Here is a 12,784-nt window from a genome sequence, read left to right as displayed (position 1 = left end):
TTTATCATGTTCCGAGTCAGACCTGTGTGTAGACTAGACAAAATGTTGCACAAAATGAAAGTAAACTTCAAACAGCTGTTTCCTGCCCACAGATGATGAGGACGGAATGGACTGCATGGACAATGAGAGGCGGCCGCACTTCCCTCAGTTTTCCTACTCTGCAAGTGGACGAGAATAAGTCTCTTTCCTTCTGCTACTTCACTGTCATCCTAGATTCATCCCTGAAAATGATTCCTGGACATCACACCAGCTCTCGCCCTGACGGAGGGCAGGCGCCTTCCGACTCCCAGACCAGTCCGAGGTCTCCACCCCGCGCCGCCTGTACCCCTGAGAACACACACGTACGCAGACACACTCGACTTTTTGGTTTTGCATGAAATTGTATCTCAGTCTAAGGTCTCATGCTGTTGCTGCTACTGTCTTACTATTATAGCAACTTTAAGAGGTAATTTTACAATCTCTGGAAGTCATGAGCCCACCACTGTTCATTTGTGCACCAACTGTCATCTTTTGATCTTTTAATTTTTGTTTTCCCCTATTAACAGTGAAGGCTAAAGGAGATACACTGATTCTAGGTACATTTTTTAACTTTCTAGAAGCTAAATCAAACACTAATTAGACTAAGAAGCTGTAGTTTCTAATTGAGAACAAGCAATCGTGGAAGCGCGGCGATGCGCAGATGCAGTCTTAGTAAAGCGTATCAGAGCAGCGCAGAGAGCAGGCATGTGTCACTCAGATCGGCTGGAATCCACTAGGAAGCGTTTGAGAGAAGGACTGACCAGCTGTGAAGCTAGCGCTAGACATCTGGGAATGCGCACGCCTGTTGGATGCTGCAGGGGAGGCCGGGGATTGCGGGAGACGCCCGGGTTTCCCAGGCAGTCGTTGGCGAGGGAGTTGCTCTGCCAGGAGGGACACGTGCTCTCGGAGTCAAGGTCACTTAGAGGGCCCGTGATGCCATTTGCGCCAGAAAGCATTTTCTCCCCTGTGCTTGGAACCCTTTTTCCCTTCTTGATCTTATCACCTCTGATGGCTGAAGAATGTAGACAGGTGTAACGATCCTGCTTTTCACCAAAATTTGTACACCAAGGTAAAAAGGTGGTTTGCCTTATTTTAATTTTTTTTACCTTCAGTTCTACGTGGATTTGCTTTCTCTCGGATGTTAAAACCTCGAATGTCCTTTTATGATTTTGTTTCTATTGCCGTAGTATTTATTTTTTAGTGATGAGAATTGTATGTCATGTTAGCCAATGCACTCCAACTTCACATAAAAGAGACGTCCTGCAGTTTATTTCGACCCATGTGCAAGGAATGTACACGCTGATGAGAGTCATGCACTTTCTCTCCTATGTAGACAAAGGGGACAAGGCTCTGAAACTGCACACGGAGGGCAGAATTCGGCTTGGGGGGGAGAGGCGCTGTCGGTTAACCCCTTGGTGCTAAAAACGAGAAACCCCCAACTCTCCACGCCAAGGGGTTGCAACAGATGGATGTTAATGCTGGCTCTTTTGGGAACCGAAATGTTACGATGGCCTGGCGACAGAGTGTAATGAAGACAGTTTGAGACCCGGATGACGAGAAATGGACTTTACTTGGCGAGATGCACACATCGCGAGTATTTACGGAGTGGGCAGTAAAGGAGAAGGACCTGGTGTGTTTATTCTGATCATGGTACATTTCTCACTGAATTAAGCCATCAGGGAAAACAAAAAAACAAAAAAGAACACCTCCAGCTTTTCTTTTTCTGTATATACTCATGTCCTCAAATTCCACCATTGCTCACTGATAGGGGACATGTATGCAAACCTCATATTTCTCCTTCATTAATGATGACTTCAGATTCAACCCTTTGGTGCTAGGAGCTGACATTTTCCAAAGCAGCCTGTGAAGTCCAGGGGGCAGGGGGGCTCCCGACTCCACGGGGCACTCTCGGAGATGTGTTTTAGGTGAACGTCGGACAGCTCCCACGTGGAAGGCTCCAGCATGATGAGTGTCGTGACCGCATTGGATGAGAGCAAGTGACCTTCCCGTAGGATGAGTCACATTCATACGCCGATGTCTTAGCCTCTTGACGCTGGAAGTGTGGATTTCTAGATCCGAAACCACTGCTGGCGGTGGGTGGACCGCTGGGACCGACAGGGGGGTTCAAGGGCATTTTACTAAGGCAGCTAAGACATATGCAGACATAGATGTTATTCTGATTTTTCATATTTCTACCTGAGTGAAGTTCATCCTTAGCATTGAGTAGGAAGTTCCAGTGAATGGTAGTTCATTCCTAACTTACACATAGAGCTCAACATTCTTTTTCCTCTTGGAATTCTGTTGAATGTTTCACGTTGACCAGGAAGTAGACTGGAAGGTATGTCCTGTAAGTTGTCTTGCATCCATTGGTGAGAAAGACACAGGCGAGAGGGAGAGAGGAGAGCTGAGACGGGCTGGTGTTCAGAGCATTCACTTCTGCAGAGGGAAAGTCAGGCCCCACACTCAGCACACCGGGGGTTTGGGGTTTTTTTCAGATCCGAAGGTGGCTTCCATGACGCTGGCCGAGGACACCTCCTAAAAGTCACGCGGCGTTGACTGGGCCCCAGGCCGGCCTCTGCCCAGCTGGCTCTCTGTCCCCAGCGGTGCCCGGGCTCAGTCCCCTCCCGAGATTCCGTCGGTGCCACGCAGGGGGTTTCCTTGGCTTCGCTTTTGAGAGTCCCTTCCTTTCGCCCCCCGATCTCAGTCAGCTGGTGCGGAAGAACGATCGAAACCCAGAGATGCGTGTACACGGCGGCGAGTCGGAAACTTCCCTCCCGTCCGCCCAGAGCTGAAGTTCCGGATCCTGGCGGACGGAGAGGCCTGAGCCTGGAGCCGCTCTGTGGGGAGAGAGTCCGGGCTTCGCGGCCTCCGTCCTGCACCGCCTTCCAGGCGGGCTGCCTCGGGCCCCGGGCGGCCTCTTGGGGGAAATGGGCCGCTTCTGCTTGGATCGTCGGCAGGGCTGCTCACAGCTTTGCTGTCCCCACTAACCCCATAGCATCAGTGCAGTGTTTCCACCTCCCACCCCGATTCCTGGCTTCGTCGAGCTGACTGTTCTTGCAGGGCCACTTGCTTCTCTTAGAGGACAAAGTGAGGGCCTTCCTTACTAACCGCAGGGTCTGTCACACCTCAGTGTCCTACTTGCTGCTACTGTTTGTACTGTGTCCACAGTAGAAGTTCCTTATCTTGCTCCTGGTAATGCATTACAGGCCAGCATGAAATGTTAAACTATTTATTTAAATAAAAAGGAAACCTCTAAATTGGTAATTGAATTACCTCCCTGTAGCTTTATAGTTTGTGACATTTCTTGACCTTTGCTAGTTCTTTCATTAGATCCGTGCGAGATCCAGTCACCTGGTTAAGGATTTTAAGCTGAAGCAACTATGAACCCAAGACCCTGTATTACTCTTACTGTCGGTCATACTAAAACTGTTTATTTCCTTAAGGATATGGCCCACAAGGATGTGAAATAACTACAAGAAACTGTTTTGTACACTGTACATCCTCCGTATTTTTACACGTCTGATAGGGATGCACATTATTTTCCTTCGTGCAGACAGCTTAAATAAAGCACTATGTCAATCTGCTCCTTCTCTGTTTGTTGTTGTTGGACGTGGCTCCGTCATCTCAGAAAACGAAATCATCTTCTCTGAAAGGAGGCTTTGGAATGGCTCTGCCTGGTATCAGCTCCTTCTAGATAAAAGCGTGACAGGAAAGGAGGTGGGTTTCCCGTGGCTCCCACCCTGCACGGGATGATTGGACGGCTTCGGCCCGGGGCCGGCCAGGCAGGTGCGCAGAGGCGGAGAAGGGCGGCCTCCGGCAGTGGGTCGGGGCAGGCGGGTGCCGCCGGCGATGCGTGGGTGTCTGGCTCCCCTCGAGCCCCACCAGTCTTCACACCAGGGGCTTTGGACCCAGCGTCGTTAACGGGTGGCGCCCATCAGTAGTGTCTTCCCGATAAGGTTTCACTCGGCGTAACTTCCCTTCTTACGGTCTGAAAACTTCATGGCCAATTAACCGACTCGGCCGTGGGTGACAGAGACGCGTGGGATGCTTGGACCGCCGTCTGATCTACCTAGGATCATTCTGGACGGGGCCTTTTTCTGACTTTACCTCATGAGCCTGCTCTTGCGGAGACCTGGCTCTGCCCCTGTGACGCAGCCAGGGAGACGAACGGCTTTGGGACCCAAGCGGGTCAAACACGCGGGGGGCATGTGGCACGTGCTCTCCTCGGAACCGCTGGGCCTGACAGATCCAGGAGGCTGACACAAAGTGACCTCTACGATTCTTTACAGGTGCTATCTTTCGACTGTTGTGTCATTTATTTACCCTTCCTGAAACAGAACTGGGGACAGTTAACATAGCTTGTGCGACAGCGTTTGTGTCTAGCACACTTGGTGAAATCAAAACAAACTTCCGAATCGGAACAGAAGTTCTGTTCTTTAAGGCTTGAACCTCCTCCACACGCGAGAGACTCGAACGGTCTCTGCGGGTGTATCTTCCCACTGCCCCCAAAGGCTAACCCACATCCATCCGAGAGGCCGTTCCAGTGATGCTGAGGCGGCGGTGCCGGCGGTAGCTCTCTGCCAGGGACAGTGGCCTGAGGTCGGGGACTCGCCCAGGCTGCAGCCTCGCCCTTAGGTCCATGTCCTCCCCAAGGATAAAACAACACTGTCAGTGCCCCCCCCCCACTTTTTTACTTTAAAGCATTTGAGGGCTTAACTGTGTATAGTAGAAATACTATTTTAAACTAAAATAATGATCTGTGTACAGATATTTGATAGAACTTGAATTTTGTAACTTCACTAAGTACGTTTTTAGGCTCCTCTGAGTTACTGCATATGGAAGAAGAAAACATGACACCACCAAGCCAAAGATGCTTTTTGTCTGTTTTTGTTGTTACCAGAGCAAAGAGGATAATGCTTAGTGCTTCCCGGTGTCTTCTGGTTGTGCACAGATTAGCAGGATGGTAAATTCTGGAGTCTTCGGGGATGCTGAGTCAAAGCAGAGTTGAAGGATGCGCTGTCTAGGTCACCTCGAAGAGGGAAAGAAGCGTGAATGGCAGGAGAAAGGTTTGGTCCTTGATACCCTTTGGCCTAGTTAAAATATGTGCCTTTTTTGGTGTGTTTTTTTCCATCACCACAAGATAAAAAGGAACCATTTCAAGTCTTCAAAAAGTTCATTTATTGAAATTCTTCTGTGTAACAAAGCATACAAATGAGCAAATATAAAAAACATACTAACTCAACGCCTTTTCAGAAAACGTACAGCAGCAGGTCTCCTCATCTAGTGTCAGACGTCAGCTCCAGCCCGTCCGTCCTGCAGGGACCACTTGGCAAGGAAGGTGGTGGTGACGGGGCCCCCCGCGGTCTGAGGTGGGGTCCGCTGGGAAGGTGGCGGTGCGTTGTGGCATAATTCCGTACAAATCAGATGAATGTAAATATCTCTTTGTAAATCATTTATTTCGCTCTGTTTCATCCAGGTCAGCAATCAGATTGTGGCATGCTGGGTAACTGGAAAAAAAAAACAAACAAACGATAATAAAAGTAAGTTTAAATAGATGCTGTTCTTCAATGTGCTTTGTCTTCTCACTGGTTCCGTTAACCCCTTTCTGAGTTTTTGGAGAAGATTGTTTTGCAGAAAATAAATTGTATGTAACCGGGTGATGAAAACTTTGTAAGAATATAGGGGGAACTCTTTGGTTTTAATGCTTTAATCCGGAAAACAGCCTGATTCCAGCCATTCGTGTCTCTTAATTAAGGCAGTCTGATGACAGGACCCAGCCAAAGAGTCGCCGCTCCGCTCCCCCTGCAGCCAGGGAAACGGAGACGCCGACGGGTCCCAGAACCTGTGAACGGAAAGCTGCTCAGACATTACAGGGAGTAAAACTAGACCCCCCAAAAAACAAGGCATAATCGAATTTGCCTTGAGAAACTCCTGGTGACATGACACAAGCTAGAACCTCCAAATGTGTAGATGCAGGCGATGTATTTTCACCAAACAAAGGCGTTTTCACCTGGAAACCACCTCCCACGTGCTGAAAGGGGGAAGCTCCCGCATTCGGTCTCTTAGTTTTAAACAGGAATAAGGGTTTCAAAACCAGCTCATGAAAACTGGGTCGAGGGAGTCATACCGACTCCTGCTGCCCTGGCTGATGAGGCCGTCAGATCAGTGTCAACCACGTCAGAAACCGCTGGAAGGAAAACATCTCTCCGGTCTCTGCTCCGTATGTACCCTGTGGGCGGGTGGCTGCGAGGTCCTTGCCCCCCCGGAGCGGGATCGGGAACCCCTGGGAGGCTGGGCGGCAGTCCCGGCTTTCACGGCGGCAGATGAGCCGGGACATGGTGTCGGGACTCCGGCCTCAGGCCGGCGGAGAACCACCTTCGAGGGCAACGAGTGCGCTCTGCACCCCCATCTAGGTTTCCCGAGCTCGAGGGGCGCCCGCCACCCCAGGACGGGACAGCGAGCGACACCGAGATCAGGGTTTGCACAAGAAACATGAAAAATCAGTCTGCTGCCTTTTTTTAATGAGAAAACATTTACATTTCAAGTAGATTCCCCAGTCATGTGAGACAGTCCATTGTGACCAACCGTGATGAGCAAGTCTTCGGTTTTTCTTTCTTTCGTCTTTTCAGGGCTGCATCCACAGCACATGGAGGTTCCCAGGCTAGGGATCAAACCCGAGCTGCAGCTGCCGGCCTACACCACAGCTCATGGCAACGCCAGATCCCCAACCCACTGAGCAAGGCCAGGGATCGAACCCGCATCCTCATGAATCCCAGACAGGTTTGTTATCACTGAGCCACAATGGCAACTCAAGTCTGGGGTCCTGACATGGGGCAAGCGGTGAATCGTGTGTGCAGCCCCCTTGCACAGCGGGAGGCCTCGTGTGTCCTGGGGAAGGTATCAGGGTCTGCGTGGCCCCCTGGAGTTTGGGGAGACGGCTGGGCCCTCTCCCTTGCACCCCACCCCCACCCCGGGCTTCTGCAGGGAGGCCAGCTTGCCCCAGGCCACCCCCCGGCCGTCCTCGGAGGCTGCCCCCAACTCCACCTCACCCAATCACGCGTCATCTCCAAGAGCTGCCTTGCCTTCTGTCCTCACTGACCGGGGCAGGGTGGCAGCCCTCAGGGGCCCCAGGGATAGTGGCTTTTTCCTCCAGTGTTACGGCTCAGGGCGTCTCTGAACACGAGGATGAGTGTAAACCACCAGCGGCATGTTGCAGAAGAACGACTGAACGGAACTGAGGTGGAAGAACACACACGTGTGTAACACGCGCAACACAGGGCAGCTAAGACCCGAAGGCGAGGGGAGAGGTGGGTTTTAAAACCAAGCTCCATGTGCGGCAGAAACGGACACATCGTAAACCAACTGCACTGAAACGGCAAGACACCAGCTCCAGGAAACACGCAGTTCTCCCGAGTCTTGGCGGTTCCCTCGAGGAACTGCTGTCACTGGATCTGCCCCTGCGGACACGGGGACAAGGGCCGCCCCACCTTGTCCCGGGTGTGACGCGGCCGTCACTGTCTCCTCAGCTGTCGCTCATTTGCTTTGTCACCCCTCCCTCTTCCACCACAGACGCGCTGCTCGCCGCCAGACCCACGGCCAGAGCTCAGCAAACGTGACGGAATGGTTTACCCTGTTAGGTCACTGTCTTCCTCTGTGTCACCCCGGACGGCTGCATTTAGCGAAGAATGTTTCTCGGGTCTTCCCCCAGCCGGGAGCGTGTCCAGAGGTACAGAAGGTTTGTCACTGCCAGCACCGAGGTCGCTGTCCACACCACGCTGTCACGGTCTGGTTGGCAGAGGGACGGAGGTGGGGGGGTGGTGAGCTTGAGCCCCCCAGGCCACTGTTTTATGGCTCCTCTGCCTCCAGACCTGTTGCCAAGGCCCCTTGCTGTGGCCCCCAGGGTGGTGTGGCCACATCTGCGGTTGCCAGTGGCTGTCCCCCAGATTGACCGGGGCCACAGAGGACACCAAGGCTCCACACCTGCAAGAGCCTGAAGCCTCAACGCCTGGACCCGTTTTCTCAGTTCTCACTTGAGACCCTAACAGAGCCTTCTCCCCACACATCCTGACCTGTGTCTGATTTGTTTCTAAAATTTCACATTCAGAGTTTAAAAAATGAGTCTCTGGGTGACCTGCATGGTCCAGCCAAGCCTTCTCTGCTGCTCTGTGCCCAGGCCTGGGCCGGGAGCCCCCGAGGCACCCGTGTCCTGCTCACCAGCCACCGGCAGCTCAGCCCACCCGCCTTTCCAGCTGCCTCTTTGTGCAGCTCCCCACCAGCCGCTCGGCAGCCCCCTCCACATGGAACCTCCCTCCTTGCCCTTAGGGAGCCAGGCCCCCCTCTTGGCCTGCTTAGCTGGGGCCCAGCTCCAGGCCCCTGCCCCTCCAGAGGGGAGCCCCCACCCGCTTCCATCTGGCCTGTGGCCGGGGGTGAGTTCCAGCCTCTGGAAGTGTGTTTCCCACCGAGTTCCACTCACTCCACTTCTCTGGACCAGATTTTTCTATTTGTGCTAAAAAGAAGCTGGAGTTCCCATGTGGCTCAGTGGTAATGAGCCCGACCAGCATCCACGAGGATGCAGGTTTTATCTCTGGCCCCGCTCAGTTGGGTAAGGATCCAGCGTTGTCATGAACTGTGGTTGTAGGTCGCAGACACGGCTCATATCCCACGTGGCTGTGGCTGTGGTGTAGACCGGCAGCTGCAGCTCTGATTCGACCCCTAGCCTGGGAACTTCCATGTGCCATGTGTGCAGCCCTAAAAAGAAAAAAAAAAAAAAAAAGCAGCAGCAGCCAGAAAAATGCCAAGGTGGAGGCAGCAGACTTCCCTACAGAAAAAAGGTGAGGACAGTGGCTTCCTGGAAAAGAGCATCTCGAGCTGGACCTGGGACCCGCTTCTGGGGGAGGCAGGGAGCCCTGTGCACAGACGGGGCGGTCAGCCTGGAGGACAAAGGCTCGGAGTCCTCAGAGTGACAGAGGGGAGGGGCTGGCACCTGCCGGCCGCCTCCTCCCCAGGACACGCTCGGACACGGGGCTCCTTCCATGACCGCAGGATCCAGTCCGTCCTCTTCCAGCCTTCGCGAATCCCATGAGTCATAAGAACGTCCCTGCACCCGGGCTGGGGCCTGTGTTTGATTCGAACCATGAAAACATGGTAAATAGATTTTAAGAATTCCCAAAGGACAGACAGTGTCACCAACAGCAGAGAGTGGAGCCTCTGGCTGCCTCGTGTTTGAAAGCGTTAAAAATAAAGACAACATTGACATTCGGGGTTGTGGTGTGACGGGATTACAGTCTTTTAAAGGCAGAACCACTTATCTACACCACATGTAATATTCAGTGTTTTGTTCACTTGTCTAATTGGATTAAAATATTTAGCTCCCTTTAAAATCTTGATTGTGAATTTATATTGCAAAATGTAATGTCTGACTCGGGAAGGAATAAGTGGAGCAAACGGAGCCGAAGCAATGTAAAATTCAATTTATCTCTCCTTCGTGAGGCTTACTCTGAAATTATTCGCTCTTGGACAAAGTGAATTAGCAGAAGAGCAAGTCTGGCTTGAGCGAAGCCATACGTGCTTCTCGATATTAATCACGCACGGGGCCTGTAGTCAAAACAAGAAGAGGTGAAACGCTGCTATTTGAGTTACTTGGGGATGTTTCTCTGGGGGTCGCAAGACCCCCTGGGTTAGAAGTGCCCCCCCGGGGGGGTCTTACGTCACACCCTAACAACACGCAGGCAGCAGGGAGTTAATGACATTTTAGCTGCATATGTTCAAGTTTATTTAAAAAAATATGCAAGTCACTTTGGTTGACAGTGTCTTGTACACAGTTTTGAAAGAATCAGGGCAAACTTTAACAGAGTCAGTTTTTATTTGAAAAATATTTTCTGGGAATGTATCAGTGTTTATTTTTGAGACTGACAATTCGGGTGAAAATCAGGATAAAAACAAAAAAACAACAATTTGGTTGAAATCAAATTGTTTGTTTTCATCTATTTAGAATTCTTTCCAAAAAATCTTGGTTCAGGAGGAGGCTTTTTAATTTATTTTATTCAGTGTATTTGCTGTTCTATTCAGGCACCATCTGTCTTGCAGGTAGCTAGCTTCGTAGAAGCGCCGAAATTAACTGGGCGAAGCCCCCGGGGTTCAGGGAAGGACCACCACACTCCCCTCACGTCCAAGTCCCAGCTGGGCGACCCACAGCTTGGTCCGCAGGTGCAGCCCCCCAGCGTGGGGCCCTCCCTGGAGCCCCCGGCTCTGAGGCCCCCTCCTCCCTTTGCTCCGGGTCACAAGCGGGCTTTTTCTCCCTCCGTTGTCATCTGTCTTTGTGTCTTGAGCTCATTTTCCAGCTCTCTTCAAGAGTCCTTTGGGGTAACAAGATAACGCCCATGATTTTGAGTGAGATCTCATACGTCTGCTGGCTCCACACACAAATTTAAATCAAATTAGAAAGTAAACTCACTGCCGAAAATGCTCCAAAGTCATGAGGCCAACTGATGACCAATAAATCCGTTTCAGATGCTGTTTCCTAAACTGTCAATGTGATGCTTCTGAAGGGACTAAGAGGGGGCTTCCGGCCCCAGACTCAACCCTGCACCACGGCCGTCACCCCGGAAATGCGTAAAGGGTGCCGTGTAAGTGACAGTCCTCTCAGTGGACAGACGAGTTCCATTCTCTCCCTTCTCTTGGATGCCATTTCTGCTGAGAAAAGACCCTCATTCCTCACCAGCTGTGCCGCCCTTCCAGGCCAGATGTTAGAGCCCCAGGCGTGGGTGGCAGGCCGCTGACCCCGCTCCCAGCTGCCCAGCCTTGCGGACACCCCCCCTGGGGCCCAGGCCGCTCTCCCTGGGCCCCTCCCTGCCTCTCCACGTCCCGGTCCTGTCCCGGCTGGGCCTGCGTCCGCTCAGCCTGGGTCTCTGACGACGCCCCTTTTCCCTGAAGAGGAAAGAAGGGAGCCGTGTTTGGAGCAAGGTGGGGTTGGTGCTTTCATGTCTGTATTGCTCTCCAGGAAGCAGCCTAGCCCTTCACGATGTTTTAAAGGCTATTTTCTAAAGCCGTGCTTCTCATCAGTCCTGAACCAAGGACAAAAGCAGCCCTGCGCTGGGCCATCAGCACCCTGAGCCACACCCGCCGGGGTGGGGGATCGGCGGCAGGGCCAGGTCAGCTTCTGGCAGACCTGCCACCTCCAGGGAGACAGGAATGCTCATGGCCAAAAAAATGTCACCTTGGCGGAGTTAGGACCATGAGCAGCTCCCCGGGCCTGGCAGGTCGTGAATGTTTCAGAAGTTCAGCCGAAACAATGTGGATAATGAAGCCTTCTGAACGGGCTAGGTGCTTTCCGCACGAGGTCGCAGGCCAACCCAAGCTCATCATCGTCTGCTTCAGGGCCCAGGCACAGAAGCAACCTGGAGGGAGGCGACAGCCTTCCAGCAGCTGCCCCGGCCAGAAACCAGTCATTCTCTTTTGAGAATTCCAGTGGACACAGATTTTTAGAGTATGACATGCAAAAAAATTTTTTTTTTTTTTTTCTTTTTAGGGTTGCACCTGCAGGCATATGGAAGTTCCTGCGCGGGTCAAATTGGAGCTGCAGGTGTCAGCCTACGCCACAGCCACAGCAAAGCTGTGCCTGTGACCTGCACCGCAGCTCCTGACTATGCTGGCTCCTTAACCCACTGAAAAAGGCTAGGGGTCAAACTCGCATCCTCATGGATACCAGTCAGGTTTGTTACCATTGAGCCACAACGGGAAATCCCAGGCCTGCAAAATTAAGTTCTTACGGCTGGAGGCTGGGAGAGCTTTAGTGAAACCATTCCTGAAACCAGAGAGTTCTCTCCAGGAGAAGGCTGGCTGTGGGCTGGGTGTGGCTGGTCAGCCAGGACCCTCTGAAAATAGCGCTCGCTGAGCACCTGCTGGGGGCAAAGAGCAGCCTTACTCCCCTCCAGGGCTCCCTGGAAGCCAAACCCACAGTTCATTTCATGGCACAAGAGAATCTAACGCCACACTTGGGTGGGAGAAGCAGGCCTCTGGTTTAGATATTCAGTGGAGAGCTTGCGAGACTGGATTCCCGCCTCCCCTTTGAACTCTAGTATTTGCTCCTGAATGCCGACACTTCTGCTACCAACTTTCTTTTGTCATGTTCATATGAAAATAACTCCAAATGTAATATTTGAGTCTCGAAGATCCCTTTCGAGGTGAGCCAGGTGGGCCAGGCATCAGATAGAGCACAGGATGGTCAAATCATTTCTGTTGCTTCAGGCAAGGCAAGAAAGACCTGCTCTTTTTTTTTTTTTTCTTTTTTTTTTGAAGGGTTTTGAGGGTTTTTTTTTTTTTAATGCGTTTTATAAAAATTTTGCAATCCATTTGGCAATTACCAAGTTTTTAAATCCCTGGAAGAGCTTTCTAACTGTGGATGGTCCATGCTAAGATCCGAGCGGGCTGTACAGATGGGGCGTTAAAAGGCAAACCCCACAGGGTAATGATCTGGCCCGGAACGGAGAGCAGAGCGCCACGGGCTCGGAGCTGGTAGACGAGACTCTCCACAAGTCGAGTCCAGAGCTTGTCCTCAGCCCCCAGAGGCCCGGAGGTCCTTGCTGGCCATGAGTCGCAGTCCCTCCCGCCACCTGGAGACCCGTGGCCCTGACCTTCGGCTGCACCTCCCCGGCCCCCCCACAAGGAACGGCCCAGACAGCTGCGTTCTGGTCAAGGCCGGCCGTGCAGGTGCAGGACGCAGCGCCTGCGCTCCCCGGAGGAGTCAGGGAGAGAGGAGTGAGCAGCG

General features: G+C 52.3%; 2 protein-coding genes across 12 annotated transcripts in view; one reads left to right on the top strand and one right to left on the bottom strand.

Moving 5' to 3' along the window:
- The window catches only part of AKT3 (AKT serine/threonine kinase 3), a 305,530-nt gene extending 299,957 nt beyond the window's left edge, over positions 1-5,573 (top strand). For 4 of the 6 annotated variants that reach the window (XM_047754918.1, XM_047754921.1, XM_047754919.1 and 1 more), the window contains one exon: positions 93-3,601. In XM_047754918.1, coding sequence (XP_047610874.1) covers positions 93-178 — 86 coding nt within the window. In that variant the 3' untranslated portion in view covers positions 179-3,601. Of the gene's footprint in view, positions 1-92; positions 3,602-4,918 lie in introns of those variants that run through there. The other 2 variants (XR_007131198.1, XM_047754920.1) reach the window with 2 other exon arrangements.
- SDCCAG8 (SHH signaling and ciliogenesis regulator SDCCAG8) overlaps positions 5,173-12,784 on the bottom strand; it is a 250,606-nt gene continuing 242,994 nt past the window's right edge. For 4 of the 6 annotated variants that reach the window (XM_047754910.1, XM_047754913.1, XM_047754914.1 and 1 more), the window contains one exon: positions 5,173-5,525. In XM_047754910.1, coding sequence (XP_047610866.1) covers positions 5,496-5,525 — 30 coding nt within the window. In that variant the 3' untranslated portion in view covers positions 5,173-5,495. Of the gene's footprint in view, positions 5,526-7,624; positions 7,804-8,784; positions 10,374-12,784 lie in introns of those variants that run through there. The other 2 variants (XM_047754909.1, XM_047754911.1) reach the window with 2 other exon arrangements.

Source organism: Phacochoerus africanus, chromosome 12 (genome assembly GCF_016906955.1).
Source record: "Phacochoerus africanus isolate WHEZ1 chromosome 12, ROS_Pafr_v1, whole genome shotgun sequence".
NCBI lineage: Eukaryota > Metazoa > Chordata > Mammalia > Artiodactyla > Suidae > Phacochoerus > Phacochoerus africanus.
This window is presented reverse-complemented; position numbering and strand designations above follow the sequence as displayed.